Genomic DNA, 23,453 nt, shown 5'->3' with positions numbered 1-23,453 from the left:
TTAAAAGGCATTTTCAACAATGAGATAGCACTTCATACCTACTGGGATGGCTACAATAAATAAAAAAGTGTTGGCTAGGATATGGAGAAAATGGAACACTAACATATTTGCTGATGGAATGTAAATAGTACAACCACCGTGGAAAAATCTGAGGGGCCCTGAAAAAGTTTAACATAGAATTTCTCTATGATCCAGCAATTCCACTCCTAGTCTACATCCAAAAGAACTGAAAAGAGGGGCTGTTTAAACAGATACTTATTAGCCCATGTTCATTGCAATATCGTTCACAATAGCCAAAAGGTGGAAACAACCCAAGTGTCCGTCAACATATGACCAGATAAATAAAATGTGATATATAAATAATAATGGAATATTATTCAGCCATAAAAATGAAGTACTAATACATCTACAAACACAAACCTTGAAAAATGAAGTGAAATAAACCAGTCACAAAAGTGCAAGTATTTAAAGTATTTAGTGCAAGTACTTACTAAAGTATATTTAGTGCAAGTATTTAGGTAAATTCATACAGATATTGAGTGGACTAAAGGGCACCAGGGGTTGGAGGAAAGGAGAACAGGAAGTTATTATTGCTTAATGGGTACCCAGTTTCTGTTTAGGTGATAGCAAAATTTTGGAAATAGTGGCAATAGCTGCCCAACACTGTGAATGTAATTAATGACACAGAATTGTACATTTAAACATGGTTAAAATGGCATATTTTATACTATATATATTTGCCCTTTAAAAAAGCTAAACAAGACAGAAATGGTACAAATTAAAAAATAAAAGAAATGGTAAACACATCAGTAATCTTTTGGAAAATCAAATTTACCCAGTGTTACAATCAAGAATATGTGGGGCACCTGGGTGGCTCAGTGGGTTGAGCCTCTGCCTTCGGCTCAGGTCAGGATCTCAGGGTCCTGGGATCGAGTCCCGAGTCAGGCTCTCTGCTCAGCAGGGAGCCTGCTTCCTCCTCTCTCTCTCTGCCTGCCTCTCTGCCTACTTGTGATCTCTGTCAAATAAATAAATAAATAAATAAATTCTTTAGGGATGCCTAGGTGGCTCAGTTGGTTAAGCAGCTGCCTTCAGCTCAGGTCATGATCCCAGGGTCTTGGGATCGAGTCCCACATTGGGCTCCTTGCTCAGCAGGGAGCCTGCTTCTCCCTCTGCCTGCCTCTTTGTCTGCCTGTGCTTGCTCGCTCTCTCTCCGTCTCTGACAAATAAATAAATAAAATCTTAAAAAAAAAAAAATATGTAACACACATCTAACACTCATGAGACCTACTTACCTGTTTCAAAGCTGAGAGTTTAGGGGCATGTTGGATGTCATGAAGAGAAGAATTCTGAACTGCCAGTTTTTCAGTAGTAGTTTTGAACTCTGGATGTTGAGGTGTTAAGACTAATGCTGGATGATTGCACAGTTTACGTAAGTACTGTAATGCCTTCAAGGGGGGAAAAAGTATATACAAGTCCATACATGCCACAAATGTCATGTCTCAATATCTTTTCCTATTCTATTCCATCAATAGAATGCCCTTTTTCCTATTCTTGCTACTCCTACTCATTCTACAAAAATTAATTCAAATGTCTCATCTGGGATGCCCTCATCAGTGCTTCTTGTGCAGTATATGAGAGCATTTATAGCTTGTATAAATTTTATAGTTTACATCTGTCTCCCTCACTAGATAATGAGCTGCTCATGGCAAAAAGACCCTTTTCCCAGTCAAAGTGCCTGATAATGCTTACAGATGCTTTTGGAATAAGGCAACATTTTCTTAAGATTTCCTAAGGGTTTCTCAAACTTCGGTGTGTACAGAAATTTCTTGAGGACCTTATAGATCTGCAAATCTCTCCCCTACACAGTATTCTAATTCAGCAAAGCAGGGAGAGGGGAAGGTGGAACGAGGTGGTTATATCAATTGGTTAAGAATCAGAACCCTATACGGTCCTTCTTTCTTTTCTCTAATTCAACTACATTCTTTCTCTTGCCTTTTACTTGGCTTATTATTTGGGTCTTGATATTTCTATTAGCTCGACTGACAAGGCTCAAGAGACTTCTGGACACTATAATAGAAACTATAGGAGAGGTATTAGCCTTCACAACTACCTCTCTCCGTCTTTTATCTTTAAAAAGGTTACAGTATTTAATTTATTGGTAGCAATATTGGTAGAAAATTTCAAAAGGGACAGAAAGACTGAATTGACACTTTCTCTTTTTCATTTGCTATTCCCCTGAGCACACACTCAAGACGTCTGTACTTTGGGTATCCTTGCCTGGAATCACTTCCCCCCACATATCTGCATGCCTCAATCTTCCAGATCTCTGCTTGTATGTCACTGTCTCAATGAAGCCATTCCTGATCCCTGTACTAAAAACCACAACTCCTATAATATATAACACCATATGCTGCTTCATTTTCTCTTACATAATATGTATTTTACTTACTCCTTTTTCAACGCTATAAAGAAAGGAATTTGTTTTTTCCAATGCTTTAACCCCTGAAATTACTGCCTTGTAGCAGGCATTCCAATTTTTTTTAATGTAAAGCAATAGAATCTCTAAAAACTCTTTTCATGTAATATACAAAAATATATTGCATTTTGTATAATTTTATTCATTTTTTTATGTTAGTCACTATGCAGTATATCATTAGTTTCTAATGTAGTGTTCCATGATTCACTGCTTGCATGTAACACCCAGTGTTCCACGCAATGCGTGCCCCCTCCTTAATATGCATCCCCCTCAGGCTAACCCATCCCCCCACACCCCTCCATCTCTAAAACCTTCAGTTTGTTTCCCAGACTCCATAGTCTCTCATGATTTGTCTCCCCTTCTGATTTCCCACTCTTCATTTTCCCCTTCCTTCTCCTAATGTCCTTCGTGCTATTCCTTGTTTCACAAATAAGTGAAACCATCCGATAATTGACTTTCTCTGCTTGACTTACTTAGCATAATCTCCAGTTCCAGCATTTTGTATAATTTTAATATTAAATTACTTATTTCTAATTATGAAAATAAATTAGTACTTTTATTTTCAAGAATGTATACACAGTATTGAAAAAATGTAAATAAATCTATACTCAGTATTCCATGTAAAAACTGCTGTACTGAAGAACATGATTCTTTAAGAATTAAAAAAGACTATAATCTCTACCTGGAATACATGGCCTGTAGCTTTAAGCTTTGGTTTTTCAGTTTCTTCGGAAAGTGCAGCTGAAGAAACTGTTTCATCAACATCACACTTGGCACGAGACTTAGCAAAATCCTCATAGAGCTGAACCTGTAAAATTGTACCCCCAAAAGCAGTAAGTATATTTATTTTCAACTGTTCAAAACATAGCTAGCAAATGCCAATAAGAGCAGTGATTCAGACCAGTCCTCATTAAAGTATGATATCTATGCTTTACTCCTGATTACAAATTACCCACTGCATCTTGGTAAATTCCTTTAAAATTACATTTAGAAGGGCGCCTGGGTGGCTCAGAGGGCTAAGCCTCTGCCTTTGGCTCAGGTCATGATCCCAGGGTCCTGGGATCAAGCCCTGCATCGGGCTCTCTGCTCAGCAGGGAGCCTGCTTCCTCCTCTCTCTCTGCCTGCCTCTCTGCCTACTTGTGATCTCTGTCTGTCAAATAAATAAAATCTTTTTTTAAAAAATTACATTTAGAAAATAAGTATAACACTTTAAGCTTGGCTGCTAAAATATTAAAAACTAGTCAAACAGTCCTAGACTCAGTATTTCCACTCTGTTGAGGAAGACAAATACATTACCAATAAAAGAGAACCTGAACCCCTACAAGTGAGAAAACTTTCTCTAAGGTATGTGGTGCCCTGTAAGTACATTCCAAAAGACCCAAGTTTTAAATGAATACTACTGCTGGGGTGCCTGGCTGGCTCAGTTAGTTGAACATGTGACTCTTGATCTCAGAATTGTAAGTTTGAGGCCCAGGCAGGGTACAGAGATTACTTTTGAAATAAATAAAACTTTTTTAAAAAGGTAAAAGGAGAGGGGCGCCTGAGTGGCTCAGTTGTTAAGCGTCTGCCTTCAGCTCAGGTCATGGTCCCTGGATCCTGGGATCCAGCCCCGCATCGGGCTCCCTGCTCAGCGGGAAGCCTGCTTCTCCCTCTCCTTCTGCCCTCGCTTGTGTTCCCTCTCTCACTGCGTGTCTCTCTCTGTCAGAGAAATAAATAAAATCTTTAAAAAAAAAAAAAAGGTAAAAGAGAATACTACTGCTACCTAAAAGGAGAACTCATGAACGTTGAAACATTACCTTGGGGTCTGGGTTCCTGCCTTGTACATGCTATAAAACACTATGAAAGGGAAGTGCCAAGAAACAGAAATCAGAGTATAAAAACCCATGAATGCTAAATAAAGCCAAATGTCACTTCCCTCCCAACTCCTCTTCTTCAGGCTACTTAAATGTGTTTTATACCACCATCATACCATGGATTTTTTTTTTTTAAGATTTTATTTTTAAGTAATCTCTACACCCAACGTGGGGCACAACTCTGAGATCAAGAGTTGCATGCTCTACTGAAAGAGCAGACCAAGTGCCCCTGCCATGAATTTTTTTCATACGGCACCTTTCCTTTATTGTACTTACTTCAAAAAGTCTTCATCTCATTGCTCCTAAAATATTCAAGAAATACCAATCCCATTTTTACAGATGAGGAATGGAGGCAAAACAAATGAGGTAGATAATAGAAATGGTCATAAGAGATCTAAGCATCTAGATTAGTGTTCTGCTAAGCTCTAAACTCAAGTTGTATAGATAGGAAAGAACTCAAGTTTCTGAGTGTGTCTGTGTATCTTTTATTCATTTTATTATACTAAATCAACACATAATACTGAAATGGATGAATGGATGCCATACTAACCTAGAACCTGAAGTTAAAAAACAGAAAATTCTGACTATAGGCCATGTCTTATTAAGACAAGGGATAGTTTCCCCTCACAAAATACTACACAAGGAAAGGCATACAAAAAATTCCTTTGAAAAAAAAATAAATTCCTTTGGTAATGGTCTCTGTATAAAATCAGAACTGTACAAAAGCCAAGTCTTATTGCAAAAATTTATTGGCAATGCAGAAGTACTTTTAAAGGGATGTGGTCCACTTCCCAGGTTTGAAACTCAGCCCTGATATTTATTAGCTATATAACCTTGAGCAAGTTACTTAATGTTTCTGATCTCCCCTTTCCTTATTTGCAAAAATGGAGACTGGTAATTCCTATAATGCTGTTGTGAAAATATAATGACATTACAGTAGATTTTTGGCCCTTATAAATATTCACTCATTTCTTTAACAATTTAACCTTGCAACTTTTCCAATTAATTCAACATGTAAGAAAGCAACTACAATACTGGCTTTTATTTTGATGCCATATTCAAAATGCATATATTCAAATGTATATCCACATGTCAAAACAGATTCATTCAGGTGCTATCTCTATATGTTTGGAACAGAATCTTCCTAAAGTCTATGAAAGTAGAAGCTAGATTTGAGTGATAAAACCAAAGTCTAATCCCCTTTATTTTAATACTTGCATGGCTTATTCAAAGCATTCTCCTAATAAACATACCACCACCAACCACAATCACCAGATTTCTAACCTGGAGAGGACTGAGAGTACAGTAGTAGTCTTGAATAATTTTGGGTGGAAGATCCTGCAAAACATCTTCTTTCATTCTTCTCAAAAGAAAAGGCAGGACTTGGCGATGCAGTGCATCCATCGCAAGAACACCTTTTAACAGTAAGAGAAAACGGCTTCAAAAGAGTTAGGAATAAGATAAAGTCACTTGCGTGGTATAGAATTATATCTTTTTCATACCTGCTTCTTGTTCGCGACTAGAGCTTCGAGCATCCCTACTTGCTAATATAGGTTTACCATATCGAGCAGCAAACTGGCGTTCAGTCCCCAAAAATCCTGGCATGAGGAAGTCAAATAATGACCACAGCTCCAAAACATTGTTCTGAATATAAGAAAGGAATGTCAGTTATCTTTTGTACTGGGATTATTTCCTTACACTTGAAAAATGGAACATTAATGAAAGCCCATTTATGATGACATAGATGAGGGGTAATCAATCACATTTTTATATATATTGTGTAAGTCTGTATTTTAATATGTAAAATTCACATCAGTATCCTTGGTGAAAATATTCTATTCTACTGGGTGGAATTTTCAAGCCTCTTCCACCAAAATAAGCCTTGGTCCATGGTGTTTAAATTCTACTGGTGGCATATATCAGGTAATAAAGAGAAGAGCAGAAAGATGAATGTTTCTGAATCTTTTATCTTTGACACTAAAATTAACAGCAAAATTTAAAGAACTTGGCTGACATCACAATTTAAGGAAAACCTAGAAGAATTTCGTTATAGGTCAAGTCTAGCCAGTACTCAAGGGCCATGAAACAGGCACAGTTTCCTTCCAATTCTACTGCTGAAGTTTCATTTTAAAAAAAGGAAAAAAAATCAGCACTTTTCCATTTTAGATGCATTCCCAATATGTGTGGATCCTAAGGTACCATGTGGAGCTTTAGTATGGTGTCTGCTTCTCCCTCTGCCCCTCCCCCTGCTTGTGCTCTCTCTCTTGAATAAGGAAATCTTTTAAGATTTTATTTATTAACAGAGAGAGAGTGGGGTGGGGAAGACACAACCAGGGCAGGGAGATGGAGAGGGAGAAGCAGGCTTCCCACCAAGCAGGAGCTGGAGCCCGATGCGGGGCTCAATCTCAGGACCCTGGGATCATGACCTGAGCTGAAGGCAGACACTCAAAGACTGAGCCATCGAGGCGCCCCTCAAATAAATAAAATCTTAAAAAGATTTGAGAGAGAAAGAGTGAGCGTGCACAAGCATCATGACCCTGAGGTCATGACCTAAGTGGACACCAGGAGTCAGATACTTAACCAACTGAGCCACCGAGGCATCCCTTCATATTGCTTTTAAAACCCAGTTTGCTCAGATACTGTTACGTACCAAATGAACCATTACAAAATGCAATTACTGGAAGCTATCATTCCTATAAACTTAAAAAAAAAATGAAAAGAAAAGGAAAATACTTCTTTAATTCACTGCCAAATGTCAAATCAAGCCTTCTTTCCACATGGCAAATACATACAGAGACAGCACAATAAATAACTACCTGGATTGGTGTTCCAGAAAGAATAATCCTATAATTAGCAGTCAGTTGTTTTACTGCTTTTGACAATTTTGTTTTTCCATTTTTGATGACATGGCCTTCATCAAGAATACAGTAGTTAAATTTAATATTTCTAAGGGAGAATAAGCAAAAAAATATAGTGTCTTTTAGTATATGGCAAGAGCTATACGAAGAGACTTTCAGGCAGGAAAATATTAACTCTTTAAATTTGATACTGTTTTTCTAAACAAAAAAATTTTAATTCTTACCTAAAGAAATCTATGTCATTCCTCACAACATCATATGAAGCCACTATCAGATTGTGTCTTTTTACTTGATGCTGTAACCTGTATTTAAAAAGAAATAAATTAATCGGAAGCAAGGAACCTGCAAAGTCCATAATATAACTTTGAAGTGGATGCTACTGCTACCATCTTCCAGGGTGTTTTCAATATGCCTACTGAGCCCAACATTCCTTTGTGCTTGTTCTACATCCATGACCTTGCCACTTGAAGACCATTCTTCTTTTGACTTGGTCCTGTTAGCCTAACTCAGTCTAGCTAGAAAAGAGATTGGTACCTGATTCAAACTGTGGTGGACACTTTATTTGCTAACATTTCTTCCTTAAAGGCACTATTCCTTCCAAACTCCACGTTGTGCTGGAGGATGAGGGGAAGCCACGTGTGCCCATAATCACCAAAGAGATAAAGCACTAAATCAGGTTGAGCCATTCACAATATTTTATCCCCTGACCACAAAGACTGGTTTGGGAGCATGACCCAAACAAGGCCTGTCAGTCATTTCCAGTATTGATATAATCATGATGGGAGAGAGAAGATTTCTGTTTACTACAGCTGCCAAGCCAGAAGAATGTGGTTCTAAGACTATCTATGGTCATTTTTTTTTTTTTTTTTAAATAGTAGGCTCCATGCCTGGCACGGAGCCCAACACAGGGCTTGAACTCACAACCTGAAGATCAAGACCTGAGAGATCAAGAGTCGGACGCTCAACCTACTGAGCCACCCAGGCGCCCCTAAGTATGGTCATCTTATCCATCAACAGCAGAGACCAATAAAACAAGCTGTGAATGGGGAGGAAGAGAAAATGAGAGCAATCTAGATGTGCCTGAAGCAATAATTCACCCTGAAATTCTCAGTTTAGTAAATTAATGAATTTCTTATTTAAGCTAGTTTGAGCTTCTATACTTTTAATAAGTTCTGACAGACACTACAGTAAATTCTTTTAAAAGTGCAAGCTGATGACTTGCCTGTGTTCAAATCCTCACTCTGCCCATTAAATTAGTTGTAAGACCTTGGACCCAGGCCCCATGTCTTTTTTAGACTTTTATCTGTAAACTGGGAACAAAAATAATAACCATACCTCATATGGTGATTGTACAAATACATAATACATAATTTTACATAAATTTGAAACTACTAAGAATAATGCCCGGCTAATAAATGCTCTTACAGATACAGAGACACAGCAAATCTATGGACTAATCAGCAACCTATGATTCTCCATGCTTTAAAAGATGAACTGAAATCAATGAAATTCTGCTCTTCAAAATTTGTATTTAGGAACATAAAGGATGTACTAGTTTAAGAGAGAAAGGGTAAAGCTAACAGAACTCTAGCAATGCTATGGTATCAAGGCAGCCAGAGCAGTCACTATGAAGCAAAGCATTTTGGGGATTAGGGAGCTCTTAGAGAAAGCTATGCTATGATCACAAGACTCCCAAGAAGGGCAGAGTTCCTAGGTCAAATACTTAAAAGCCCAATTGACTGTTAACAATGGCTTAAGTCCTTAAACTTTGATGAGTCTCACTGATTTTATAATGTATATTCATCTTTCTTAAATTAAGAAAGTTTCTGACAACTAAAAAAACTAGAATTTTTAATAAATTTTATCCTAGGGGATGCCTGGGTGGCTCAGTTGGTTAGGCAGCTGACTTCAGCTCAGGTCATGATCCCAGCATCCTGGGATCGAGTCCCACATCGGGCTCCTTGCTCAGCAGGGAGCCTGTTTCTCCCTCTGCCTGCCTCTCTGTCTGCCTGTGCTCGCCCTCTCTCCCTCTCTCTGACAAATAAATAAAATCTTAAAAAAAAAAAAAAAATCTTTAAAAAAAATAAATTTTATCTTAAAGATCTCAAGCAAAAGATTAAACATTTTTTGTTGTACAGTTCTTACCTTATTCTTTCAGTAGGAGGTCCAGTATAGTGTAATGGATTGAGATATTCTTTGGAGCAAAATTTACCTACTTCATCCACCCAGTGACCTGTTAATGTTGGTGGACAAACCACCAAGGAAGGAAGTGGCATACATTCTGCCAATTTTGATCTTGCATATTCCTGGGCCCTTTACAACAATAGAACATAAGGAATTAACTGGCTTGTTTACATTTCTTAGCATCTGAAAGCTCCTTTTAAAAAATAGTATTTTAAATTACCTGTGACAGTGATCTCCTGCAAGAATGCAGATGGATTGTAAAGTTTTTCCTAAGCCCATGTCATCACACAGAATTCCATGAAGTTTATACTTATTAAGAAATGCTAACCAGTTCACACCATCCTGAAAGGTTGGGAGAAAGAGGAAAATTAGAAATATGAACAGAACATAAAAATTTTTTTCTTGTAAAACATGTATGTACAGACCAAAAATCTTTATTTTTATAGGCAAAAGAGAAATAATAAATGGGTATAAGACACTAAATACAACCTTTTACTAAGTCAATTTTATAAACTTCAAAATACATTGAAAGGGATAATCACTATTTATAAGAATAAAACTTTACCTGTTGATATTTTCTGAGTTCAGCATTGATTGGTACTGGTATTTTGTAATTTTCTAATTTTTTCCCATCTAATAATTGCTCCAAAAAGTGTCGCTCCTTGGCTTTCAATTGGATCAGTTCTTCTGACATATTTGGAGGGTCTGGAATGCCTGCCTGAAGTGATTTTTTTAAAGAGTATTAAAACTATTTACCACAGTTAATTTTTTCATACTCAAGATTATGGATAATTTCAAATCTTACTAAAATATAAATGTAGAGAAAAAAATAATTCAAAAATAGCAATAACAAGAAGTAAATATTTTTAAAAGATTTTATTTGAGAGAACGTGTGAGAGAGCACATGGGGGTGCGGAGGAAGTGTGCCCCAATAATAAAGAATAAATACTTTTAAAGACTGGACAATAGAGTTTAAATTTGACGGTATTAAAAGTGCCATGGGGGGGGCACCTGGGTGGCTCAGTGGGTTAATAAGCCTCTGCCTTCAGCTAAGGTCATGATTTCAGGGTCCTGGGATCGAGCCCCACATCAGGCTCTCTGCTCAGCAGGGAGCCTGCTTCTCCTTCTTTCTCTGCCTACTTGTGATATCTGTCAAATAAATAAATAAAATCTTAAAAAAAAAAGTGTTATGGGACTACTAAATAAACACATCTGAGGTCTTTTTAAAGAACAGTTACAACTTTTTTCCCACACCAGGCATTACTTGATAAAGAGGCAGATAGAATCCTGTAACTTATTTTAAATACAATGCTGATACTAGAGCTTCTCAATTTTATGAGACTGACGCGCTACCTACTGCGCTAACGAGGCACCTTAGAGCTTCTCAATTTTAGTGTTATGATCCCCCAAGGGTATCAGTTCTCAAAATGTATTCTACCGACCCCTCAGGATCCCCAAGACTTTTTCAAAGGGTCACTGAGGTCAAAACTATTTCATAATCAAAGAAATAAATGAAAGACATTGTTTGCTTTTTTCACTGTGTTGACATTTACACTGATGCCACAAAAGTGATGGTGGGCAAAACTGCTTATATCTCAGAATGAATCAAGGCACTGTGTTACAGCCATGCACCAGCATTTCTTTTTTTAAAGCCAGTTTCACTTAACAATGTCCTTAAAGCAGTAAAAATGATTTTATTAGACCTCAACCCTTGAATGCCCATCTTAACATTCTGTGCAACAAAACGTGAAGTTCCTATAAAGCACTTTTGCTGTTTATCAAAATACAATATGCTGAGGAAAAACACTTGTGAGACTGTTTAAACAGTGATCTGACTGAGCCATTTTTCATTGAACAGAATTTTACTTGAATGGACTGACAAACTACAATTATTCTGACTTGGCTACTGGGCCAACATTTTCTCAAAAATGAATCTGTCACTTCAAGGAAAACAACGTGATTTGTTGTTAGTCATAAAATTCAATCTTCCAAAAGAAACAGCATTGTGAACCTGAATTTATGTATAAACTTCCCAATACTTAAAAAAGAATTTCTGTTGGTGATACTATGAATCGGATTTTTTGCTATTTTAGGATGAAATATACCAACTTTAAAAGACTTACATAACTCAGTGAACTACTGTTTTCCAAATGACCAATGCTTATGTTTAAAAAAACATGTATGGGTAAAAGAGCTACTGAAAAGTCTAAGATAAACCAATAAATTTTAACATAGATTTTATAGTCATTGATAGGATTTTAGATTCCACACTGCACATAAATTTAATAAGCTTTCTCCTTTTGAGTTTTGGTATGCTATCAGATAAAAGAACATCCACAATTATTTGAAAAGGCTGTCAAAATACTGCTCACTTTTTCAACTACCTATCTCTGAGGCTTGACTTTCTTCATATACCCTCAACCCAAGAAACATTTTTGCAACAGAGTGAATGCCCAAATACGAGAATCAAGTTATCTATTATTAGGGCAAACATATCAAACAATTTCACTCTTCTCACTTATTTTCATTTTAGAAAAAAGTTATTTTTCATTTAAAAATGCTACCGATGGTAACATCTAATGGGTTTATTAAATGAATTAATAAATCTTTTTTACATTTCTCAGTTTTAATTTCTATTACAGAAAATACAATAAAAGCTCTTTGGGGTCTTTGATTTTAAGAATGTAATGAGATCCTCAGAAAAAAAAGTTTGAGAACTACTGCCCTGTGGTGTCTCTGAAGTTAAGAAATGCAAAATCCTGAGGGGGGGCGGTGGAGAAAGAAATGTAAAATTCTGGAAACAATTCAATTAAAGTCAATTAAAATATATATTCCATATAATATGAGAAACAGTATCAGAGAAAAAAAAGTATGTACACTGAGTCTTAAAAATAGCTTCCTTATATTTTTCAAAAGGTTTTGGAATTAACAACTCTATGTAGTAAGATAGAAACTAACACTTTCGCACATCTAAGAGCAATAGCACAATGATAATCATCAAAATGAGCACAGTGCTTCTTAAAGAAGTAACAAAATTTTCAAACATCTGTCTTCAGGGAATTTTTTTAATAGGTGACAACCAGCTATAAGGCCGTATAACGAGGTCCATTTCCTAACAACAAAACCCTAAGCCCAAGAGTCATAAATGCTACTCCGTGCCAGGAATCGTTCTTGTTTGAGTATCATCCTCATTCCAATTCCTGTAAAATCAGCAACAGTTATTAATAGTGCAGGGAATTAAAGCTTCTGTCAAAATCACTGGTTGATATTCCCTGAATCCTTCTCAGTGTGTATTTCAGAAAGTACACATTCTTCCTATGAAGATGTAAAAGAGGAAATCAAGATACAATAGAACATAAATATACCTGCATGATATTCTTGTTCCTACTGCTACATCTTCAAACTCAGTAATCTTTTTTTTTTTTTTAAGATTTTATTTATTTATTTGAGAGAGAGAGACAGTGAGAGAGAGCATGAGCGAGAAGAAGGTCAGAGAGCGAAGCAGACTCCCCATGGAGCTGGGAGCCTGATGTGGGACTCGATCCCGGGACTCCAGGATCACGCCCTGAGCCGAAGGCAGTCGTCCAACCAACTGAGCCACCCAGGCGTCCCCAAACTCAGTAATCTTTTCTTTTGCATATCTAATCTGCTATCCATCCCATCCAGTGTTTTTATTTATAATTACATTTTTTCATTAAATAGTTCAATTTGGGGGCACCTGGGTGGCTCAGTGGGTTAAAGCCTCTGCCTTCGGCTCAGGTCATAATCCCAGGGTCCTGGAATCGAGTCTCGCATTGGGCTCTCTGCTCAGTGAGGAGCCTGCTTCCCCCACCCACTGCCCCACCTGCCTCTCTGCCTACTTGTGATCTCTGTCTGTAAAATAAGTAAATAAAATCTTAAAAAGAAAAAAAGAAGTTCAATTTGGTTTGTCCTTTTATCTTTTACTTTCTTCATTACATTCATGCTTTCCTCTACTTCTTGAACACATGGGGTATATTTTAATGTCCTTGTCTACTATTTCTATTCTCTGGGTCATTTGTTTCTATTGACTGACCTTTCTGATGGTTATTGGATATATTTTCTTACTTGGTCATTTTTTGGTGGGTGCCAAACATCATTTACGTTCTTGGGTGCTGGATTTTTTGGTTTTAATATCGGAGTTATTTTCTAGGATACAGTTTAAGTTACTTGAAATCATTTAAATCCTCCTTTTGAGGTTTATTTTAAAGCTTTGTTAAGGTAGGTCCAAATAAGCATTTTGCGAAGGGCTCATTTGATCCCACTACACAGGAAATACACTTCTAAAGACTGTCGTTAATGCTCTAAATGGTGGAAGGTCTTCTGATTCAGCCTGATGGAAACACAAACTATTCCTAGCCCTTTGTGAGCTCTGGGAATTGTTCCAACTATGCCTTTCAAACATCCTTTTCTTCTAGTCTCAAACATAAATATGCCCAGATGAGTACTCAACCCTAGTGTGGACTTTTGGAGCTTCTTCTCCATGTAGGTACTACTCTTGGGTACTCTGCCTTTCAAATTCTAACCATCTTGTCCTACCTACACTCTGAACTCTTGACCATTCAACTTGGTAATGCTTTTGAGGCTCTGTTTAGGTTTCACTTCCCTATCCTACGGCTTGGAAACTCACTCCAGGCAGCAAGCTAGGACACTTCATTTGTTTCTTTTCTTTTCTTTTTAAGATTTAATTCATTAATTTGACAGAGAGAGACACAGAGAGAGAAGGAACACAAGCAAGGGGAGTGGGAGAGGGAGAAGAGGCTCCCTGCCCAGCAGGAAGCCCGATGTGGGGCTCGATCCCAGGACTCTGGGATCATGACCTGAGCCAAAGGCAGACACTTAACAACTGAGTCACCCAGGCGCCCGACTTCATTTGTTTCTCTTCTCTCATGAATCACTGTCCTCTGTTGCCTGTTGTTTAATACCTGAAAACCACTTTTTAATTCATTTTGTTTAGTCTTCTAGTTAAGATAGGAAGATAAATTTGGTTTTTCTATTTTCTTTTGCAGATCTTATCTTTAAGTAATCTGTACACCCAACATGGGACTTGAACTTACAACTCTAAGATCAAGAGCGGCATGTTCCACCAACTGAGTCTGTCAGGTGCCCTGGTCCCTGTGTTTTGGTCATGGCCAAAAGTAAAATACAGATCACATTCTTTTAATTCTGACATCAAAGACAATTTTACTAATCTTTTCTCAATCTCTAAAGGTCAAAGTCTCTTTACTTTGCCAATCTGCTACCAAATATTGTTAGTCCCCCCTGCCTTTAAAAAAAAGAAAAGAGGGACGCCTGGGTGGCTCAGTTGGTTAAGCGGCTGCCTTCGGCTCAGGTCATGACCCCAGCGTCCTGGGATCGAGTCCCACATTGGGCTCCTTGCTTGGCGGGGAGCCTGCTTCTCCCTCTGCCTCTGCCTGCCACTCTGTCTGCCTGTGCTTGCTCTTGCTTCTCTCTCTATGACAAATAAATAAATAAATAATCTTAAAAAAAAAAAAAAAAGGAAAAGAAAAGAAAAAAAGACTCCTATGCCCAACTGGCTCAGTTGAAGGAATGTGCAACTCTTTTTTTTTTTTTTTTTTTTTTAAAGATTTTATTTATTTATTTGAGAGAGAAACAGTGAGAGAGAGCATGAGCGAGGAGAAGGTCAGAGAGCGAAGCAGACTCCCCATGGAGCTGGGAGCCTGATGTGGGACTCGATCCCGGGACTCCAGGATCACGCCCTGAGCCAAAGGCAGTCGTCCAACCAACTGCGCCACCCAGGCGTCCCAGGAATGTGCAACTCTTGATCTCAGTGTGATAAGTTTAAGCCCCAGGTTCGATGTGGAGATTACTTAAAAATAAATTCTAAAAAAGACTTTAGCACCTCACAGTGGACTGGGCACTGTTTGGGGTATTTCCATTCTAATCCATAAACAGCCATTAAACTGATTTTCCTAATAACTATTAAACTGCTTTCAGCTGTTAGATTAATTTTCCTAAAACACCATTTTCGGCATCTACTCTATTGCTCAAAGAACACATGGTGGTTTCCTATCACTCATTGATTCCAAAGTGACAAAGGGCCAAAGGGAACTAACAATTTAGTTTACAAACAGAGGAGAATGCAAGGACGAAGAATTAAAAAATACAAGTAACACCTTGGAAGCAGAAGATGGAAACTATTCTGGAAATGACTTGTGTCTTTCAATAGAGTCATCTAGTATTTTTTTAAAAAGTATTTATTTATTTACTTGAGGAAGAGAGAGAACAAGCAGGGTGAAGGGCAGGGGGAGAAGCAGACTCCCTATTGAGCAAGGAGCCTGATGCGGGGCTCAATCCCAGTACTCTGGGATCGTGACCTGAGCCGAAGGCAGACACTTAACTGACCGAGCCACCCCAGGCACCCATAGTCTAGTATTTCTTTTTGTCATAGTAGTTATTTTAATACTTTTTACTGTGGAATAAGCCATACAGAGAAATATATAAATAAATGTACAGTTTTATAAAACAAACAACTTTATAACCATTACCATGTCAATAAAAATAGCCCTGTCATAATCCTAGAAGATCCCACACGCTCCTTCTCAGTGACAACCCACTCTCCTTTCCCCAAGAGGTAATCACTTTATTGACTTTCACGGCAACCTGTTTCTTACTTTTCTTTATGCCTTTATCCCATAAGTATGCATCCCATGTACCTTTACCTATTTTTGAACATCATAAAAACAGAATCTTATGTTAAGATTAATATTGTTTTTTCTATTTTGTTCATTCTATTGTAGTATCATCACCATTGTCATCCAATTAAACATATCTACTCCACCGATAATAAATATTTAAGTGGTTTTAGACTACAATAAATAATGCTACAATAAATGTTCTTAAAGATAGGTCTTGTTACATGTGTATGAATTTCCCTAGGCTATATATCTAGGATGAATTTGCTGGGTTATTGGGATAGGAATCTTCAAATTCGGCACGCATAGGCAAACTTTTTTTTAATAGAGGTTTTCCAACTTATGCTTATACTTTGAAGTAGGAATCGAAAATGGTACAGTTTGGAAAACAGGTTGGCAATTTCTCAAAAAGTTCAACATCATATGATCCAGTTATTCCATTTCTAGACATCTGCTCAAAATAAATAAGAGCATATATTCACACAAAGACTTTTAAGTAAATGTTCATAGTAGCATTACTTGTAATAGTCAAAAGGTAATAAAAATCCAAAAGTCCAACTGGTGGGTAGATAAACAAAATATGGTACATCCATACAATGAAATACTATTTGGCCAAAAAGGGAAAGTACTAATACATACTACAACATGGATGAATTGTGTATCTACTGATTTCCTGAACTGTAAAGCTCTCATAGGGTATCTGGGTGGCTCAGATGGTTAAGTGTCTGCTTTTGGCTCAGGTCATGATCTCCAGGTCCTGGGATTGAACCCCATGTCAGGCTCCCTGCTCAGCAGGGAGTCTGCTTCTGCCTTTCCCTCTGCTTGTGCTCTCCTCTCTCTGCTTGTGCTTGTATCTCTCTCAAATGTATTTTTTTAAAAAATCCCATCAAAATATTTTAAGTAGTTTGGTGGCAGGGTCCTGGTCCTTCCCTTGCTTCAAGCCACTTCTAGTTCCAATACTGGCCACATATTTTATTTCTAGCCCACGAATACTCCAAAATTCTCCAACCAACCTTCTAGTCTGCTTTCTCCACACTCCCACAGACACTTCATTTGCTTTTTATATCTTATCATCTCTCAAATTTACCTTTCATGAAAATGATGGCACAGAATCTTTACCTTGATGTTACCAGGGACACTTAGGAACAATTCTGTTCCTAGAATAGCATCAATAAATGATCATTCTTTTAGGAACCATAGTTTTACTTAAAACCATACACACACACACACACATTTATATATATATGGGTATAGAGATATATGTATTTCCATTAAAGTATAAAATTCCTAATGCTTATACACATATTCACAATGTTTTTAACCTGACATTGTTTTAAAAAAATTACAGTTATTACAGATGAAATTATAGAAAACATTAAGTCTATAAACCAAGTATTTCAACTTACCTCAAGTGGCATGAGTCTAATTAGTGTTGCAAAGCACTGTGTAGCCATGAATCTTACACTGTCTGTCTGATCACTCATTCTTCCCAACACAGGCACAACTAAAAGGACAATATATGGAACAATACCAACATCCAGTTGTTCCATTACACCTGAGTAAGTTATTAAGGAAATTTCCAAACTTCTGAGGTTAATGTTTTCACAAACAAAATATATATTTTGATATATTAAAATATATCAAGATTTTAACTTCTAAAATGGTTCTCCATTTTCTCATCTACATCACAAGGGAACAGACTATCCCTTGAGATCTATGATTCAATTATAACTGCATTTGTACACTGTTCTCCTTTGTAAGTATTATGTAACTTTCTCTTGATAAAGACTATAAAATCAGGCTTTTCACCTGAAAGAGGCTGGAGGAAGTTTTAACTAGGTTTTTCTCATACGTTGCTAGAATTCCAATACCAAAATAAAACGAGTAACACTGCAAGCAAGGGAGCACGATTCAATGCCACTCAAAGATTAATTCCAAATTTCCAACCAAAATCCTGACAGTCATAAACTGGACACAGCAGGGCCCAATAAGTTTAGTACTCCTGCACTCTTCAGCATTTCTGAATCAGAGTTTCTACTGATTTGCTCTCCATCCACATTTCTTTCAGTAACTTCGAGTTAAAGAATGCCAATGGATGCTGTACCCATAGCAAAAAGCTTGTCTGTGTATTTCTAGTTATTTAGTACAGTTAGTCATTTTCCACCCATATAATGAACTTTGAAAACATACTATGTTTATAAAATACAGACTACATACACAGTGTCTGATTAGTACTAATACAACACTGATTATAAACCAATAGATCAGTTACTAGAAATATATTTTATAAAGTACCTAAAATTATTTTTGCCTATTAAAAAAGAACTCTTACAATAGTAATTCTTCAAACTCTGTGAAAAATTTCAAAATAAAATGTAAATATATTTGCAATGTATTTATAATGTAATATAAAGATACTTCAAAATAAAATATAACAGAGTAAATAAATTGGAAAAAAATGGGAAAGCAAAAAAAATATATATATACATATATATATAACAGTATTTTTCTTTTTGGAACAAGACAGGTTATTTATGAACATTTAAATGAATTAATGAATTTAACTAGAGTCAACCTTAAGTAAAATGAATACAATTTCTAAAGTTTTAAAAATAAAAAAGGATACATGCAAGTGCTTCAATTGCACCCTCTTGTTTGATATTATCGTCAATTGCTCCTAGCCATGGAAGAACCTTCTCCAAAAAAATATTCATTGTTTCCATGGTAGCTATTTTGCTCATGACACCTACACAACGAGCAGCCATGTGCCTCACTGCAGTGCTGGGATACTGAAGGCACGTATAAAGATGGGTCAAATGCTGTACCAACTAAAAACAAAAAGTTTAAGACAATCAGGATACTCATTAGGGGATCTACGGTTTAAAATATAACTACTACAGCCCATACTCAGAGGTTCTTAATATTCTCAATGACAAATCCAAGAATATCTCCAATAGCTCCTCAAACATTATTGTCAAAACATCCTCAATAAAAAATTAATCTAAAAAAAATTAATCTAAATCCAATCTAAGGTACTGAAACTCTTTAAACGAAAAGGTACATCACTTCTCCTCTGTTTCTTTTCTCTTAAGGTATCAGGGTGCACATAAAAGGTACCTGTAAGATTCTCCTGACATTGGAGAAATGACACCACACGTGATCACCAGTCCCTTCCCAACTTGGTAGCTCTGGGCTAGGTTTAGGTACATATGTTTTTTTTGTTTTTGCTTTTTTCAAGTAAGCTCTATGCCCAATGTGGGGCTTGAACTCATGACCCCAATCAAGAGTCACATACTCAACTAACTGAGTCAACCTGGCACCCCTAGATACATACTTTTTACTCATTGGGTTAAGTGATCCTAATTTGTTCTAGGCACCATCCTTTGGTAGGTATTTCCCACTTCAGCTTCCTGGCTTACCTCAGGCATTATGATCACAAAAGCATGATATATCTCATTAATAAAATGCCTGCTGCATGGAATACCAGGATTAATCTTAATGGTGAACACACTAGCCTTACAGTTCAGATGAATGTTAAGCTGATCATAGAAGGGTGAGAGCATACAGATGGATTCTGCCCTTCTCTACTAATGATAAATCAGCAAAATTTAACAAGTAGAAAGATATAACTTCATTACTCTATATAATATAAACAGAAAAGGTTTGTTCTTCTTTCTCCTAGATTCACCCCTTCATTACTCTATATAATATAAACAGAAAAGGTTTGTTCTTCTTTCTCCTAGATTCACCCCTTTCTGTTAGATATGAATTGGGAATTGGAGCTAGCACACTTAACAGCACTGTAAATTGCAGAGTTCCTTCTACAGTTATATGGAAAGAATACTGCTTCCTTCTATGGAAAAACCAGATATTTAATTCTCTAGTCTGTTCTTCTCCTCTGTCACAATTTTTTAAAAAGAAATATTTATTTTAATAGTCAAAAAACACAAACCAATGTTCTTTGCCATTGAACAGCTTCAACTCAGGTAACTTCCTCTACCTTTACACTTATCTTAGGAAGAAGTTTTATTACCTGTGTTCTTCCTTTCTTGGAGCTATATTACTATATATGGCATAAATTAATAGGGCTGTAACTTTCTTTCTGTTTATACGAGACTTCTGTATCAGAGACCTGTCCCCACTGCTCCATATTCTAAGCTCCCAAAGTGAGTTTTCTAACATTCATGCACCAAACTCTGCCTCAAAGCCCACAAGAAATGTGCTGTCAATAAAGAAAGAATCTAATTATACCACGTAAAAGACAATGCAATTTCTAGGGATGACATCAAAGTTACACATTTTAAGCCTTAAGACTTTTTAATAAAACCACTTGTTTTATTAGAAGAAAATTACACTTGCATTAGTTAGTTACCAAGGGATGAAGTTCAGAATCCATTGAAGCTGCTGCTGTTTCAAACACTTGCAGAGAATTCACCAGTTCTTGGGCAGGACCATCTCCCTTTTCCAAGAGGGACTTTCCATCTATTAAGATATATTGATTTAAGTGTGTATCACCTTGCAAATAATATTTTAAAGTCCAACTCAGAAATATGTACACACCAAAATTACTTATGTCGATTGTATTCCTCAATGGACCAACCATAGCATCCCAGAGATGAGGCAACTTCACTGCCATTTCACCACCAAAATGCTTCACTATGGTTGTCAAGGCAAATTCAGCTCCTCTTCGCTGTACCAGATAAGGCTTCTGGGCCTAAAATGAAATATTAGCTGATAAGAGAGTTTGAAAAAAAAAAAGCATAATGGGTTTGAAATTTTATTAAGAGAATTTAAAAGTCACCATCTAAGAACTCATGGTGTGACCATTCACCAATTAAGCAACTATAAACGTATTCATCACTACAAATGTCTTTCAATAATTAAATTTACATGGGCATAAAACCCCAAACTAGATTTTTCCATCCAAAGTAAAATACTCCTTTGGAGCTGAAAAATAAGGAGAAGAAGAATATGCAGTTTCTAGAGACAGTCCTAAGTGACAATTTTTTCCCTTGCTCCCTGCCCCAAAGAAACTTCAGCCAAGGAGAAGGAGATAAAATAAATTGTCCTTATATTTATATTCACTTAAAGGATATAATAAAAGCATCTTTTGAATCTAATAATAAGATTAATAAGCTCTTACTTGGCAATAATTTCATCCTAATACAAAAAAAGATCCCCCCCAGAAAGATGCATATATTTTTACAATTATTTTTTAAGTAAAGGAAGAACTATATAAACCATAGAGATATAAATACCAAAATCACAGTAAATTTTTTAATTAAAATTATTATGGTAAGAATCGAATCAGTGAAAAAGATATATACAGAATATTTTGAAAGAAACACAGGTAAGAAGGTAAGATTTTTTATTTAAAAAAGAAACCTAGGGCGCCTGGGTGGCTCAGTGGGTTATGCCTCTGATTTCAGCTCAAGTCACGATCTCAGGGTCCTAGGACTGAGGCCTGTGTCGGGCTCTCTCTCTGCCTGCCTCTCTGCCTACTTGTGACCTCTGTCAAATAAATAAATAAAATCTTTTAAAAAAAATTAAAAAGAAACCTAAAATATATTTTACAGAAATATATCAGACACATGTCTTTTAGCACTGGTAGTTTATTGTGGAACTAAGTTTTTTTGTTTGTTTGTTTGTTTTTGTTAAAGATTTTACTTGACACAGAGAGAGCACAAGAAGGGGAGTAGCAGGCAGAAGTAGAGGGAGAAGCAGGCTCTTCACAAAGCAGGAGGAGCCCGATGTGGGACTCAATCCCAGGATCCCGGGATCATGACCTGAGCCGAAAGCAGTCACTTAACCAGCTGAGGCACCCAGGTGCCCTGAACTAAGTTTCTATGTCATGCCAACCAAACGAGATACCTAGAGCATCATTCTACCATTAATACTGTGACTATAAACATTTCAAAAACCACTTTTTAATTATCCTTAAAGACAAATGTGCTGTAAACAAGTACACCAATGAAACAGAAAAGAAAGCCCAATAGATACTCACATATATAAAGCATGATATATAACAGAGGTGCCATTATAAACCATGCAGGAAAGGATTCAACAGTGGGATAACTAGCTATTCATATGGAAAAATAAATTTAGATCCCTCATATCACACATTTAATAAATTGCAGGCTGACTAAAAGTCAAGCAGGTGATAATTATCTGGCACTAGAAGTTTGCAGTCTTTCTGGATCATGTTGTGGAATTACTACAAAAGGTTAATTCCAGTTCTATCACTTGAAAATATAATAATGGATGCTTATATGACAATTTAGCTCTCAACCTATAAGATATCTGTTTAAAAAGCATAATCATCAGAAAAATCCAAAATAACTATTTACCTCATCAAGTTCAACAAGGATATTTCCACTACTTCCTGCAGGAAGATCTGCTATTTGAGCTTTTACTGCTTTGGGGGTAGGACCTCGCCTACTTGTGATAGCAAAAGCAGCTTTCTGGTGCCTGTAGAGTGTAATTATACCTCTGTGTTTGGTGACTGTATGATGCATCCCATCTTTTTCAGAGTTGGATCCTAAAAGGAAAAAAAATTAAATAACTTTTTAAGCATAACAGAGGTGACCAAATGCTTCCTGATCCAAAAGAGATAAAACATATTTTTAAAACTATGTCTTTAAACCTCAATTTTTATAAGCTGATGACATTTTCTTTAGTCAATGAGATAGTAACAAAACAGTCAATAATTTACAACATTAAGTTAAATGTTTTGATATTTGCATAGGACCATACTTAATATAAAATTATAGAATCATGTTAATAAGAAATATGACATGCAAAAATTATTTTGAGCCTTCAGTTAAAGTATGTTAATTTTTTAAAAATAAATGACAGCTTCTAGGCATAAAAAGAAACAAAAAACATTGCAAGCAAGTTCTAAAAAAATGTCCATGGTCACCATAAATTCAGAAACATTGACCACTGTGCAAAATATTACTGGCTCAAATAATACTAGGGGTTGGAGGGGGGAAGAGAGGGAGATTGTTACCCTATTATAGTTTTAAGATGAGGATATTCAAAATGCCACCCTCTCTTCCAGTTTGTTCACATTTTGTTATGACCTACACTGCGCCAAACTTGTAAATCTATTACATTTTGAGTAATTTGCTTTTCCAAAATCTTATAAACAAACAAAAAATAAATCACATAGGATTAAGGCATGTAAAAAAACACTGGTCCTTGATACTAGCCTGCAGAGAGCAATTCTTGTTTTCCAGATGAAATCAGAATGGCTACACATTATTTGCTAAAGGTAACAGAGTTCACTTATAGGACATGCACTAAATTAGAGAAACCAGAGTTTTATAGGAAGAAATTTTTATTCAACATTTGATACAATTACGTTTTCTAGTCCCATAAACAGTAAACTCTTATAATAATGGTCTGG

At 36.4% G+C, this 23,453-nt stretch overlaps 1 protein-coding gene across 1 annotated transcript in view; it reads right to left on the bottom strand.

Annotated features, from left to right (window-relative positions):
• Window positions 1–23,453, bottom strand: part of BTAF1 (B-TFIID TATA-box binding protein associated factor 1) — a 97,241-nt gene that overhangs the window by 9,821 nt on the left and 63,967 nt on the right. The window contains exons 21-34 of the mRNA XM_044240097.1: window positions 22,393–22,583; window positions 20,606–20,759; window positions 20,418–20,527; window positions 18,672–18,873; window positions 17,452–17,600; window positions 9,937–10,089; window positions 9,592–9,713; window positions 9,333–9,500; window positions 7,412–7,489; window positions 7,146–7,275; window positions 5,832–5,973; window positions 5,614–5,744; window positions 3,159–3,284; window positions 1,293–1,445 (exon numbers count right to left, since the gene is read on the bottom strand). Of these exons, the coding sequence (XP_044096032.1) occupies window positions 1,293–1,445; window positions 3,159–3,284; window positions 5,614–5,744; window positions 5,832–5,973; window positions 7,146–7,275; window positions 7,412–7,489; window positions 9,333–9,500; window positions 9,592–9,713; window positions 9,937–10,089; window positions 17,452–17,600; window positions 18,672–18,873; window positions 20,418–20,527; window positions 20,606–20,759; window positions 22,393–22,583 (2,009 nt within the window). The remainder of the gene's footprint in view (window positions 1–1,292; window positions 1,446–3,158; window positions 3,285–5,613; window positions 5,745–5,831; window positions 5,974–7,145; window positions 7,276–7,411; window positions 7,490–9,332; window positions 9,501–9,591; window positions 9,714–9,936; window positions 10,090–17,451; window positions 17,601–18,671; window positions 18,874–20,417; window positions 20,528–20,605; window positions 20,760–22,392; window positions 22,584–23,453) is intronic.

The sequence above is a fragment of the Neovison vison genome, chromosome 2, assembly GCF_020171115.1.
Source record: "Neovison vison isolate M4711 chromosome 2, ASM_NN_V1, whole genome shotgun sequence".
Classification (NCBI taxonomy): domain Eukaryota; kingdom Metazoa; phylum Chordata; class Mammalia; order Carnivora; family Mustelidae; genus Neogale; species Neogale vison.
This window is presented reverse-complemented; position numbering and strand designations above follow the sequence as displayed.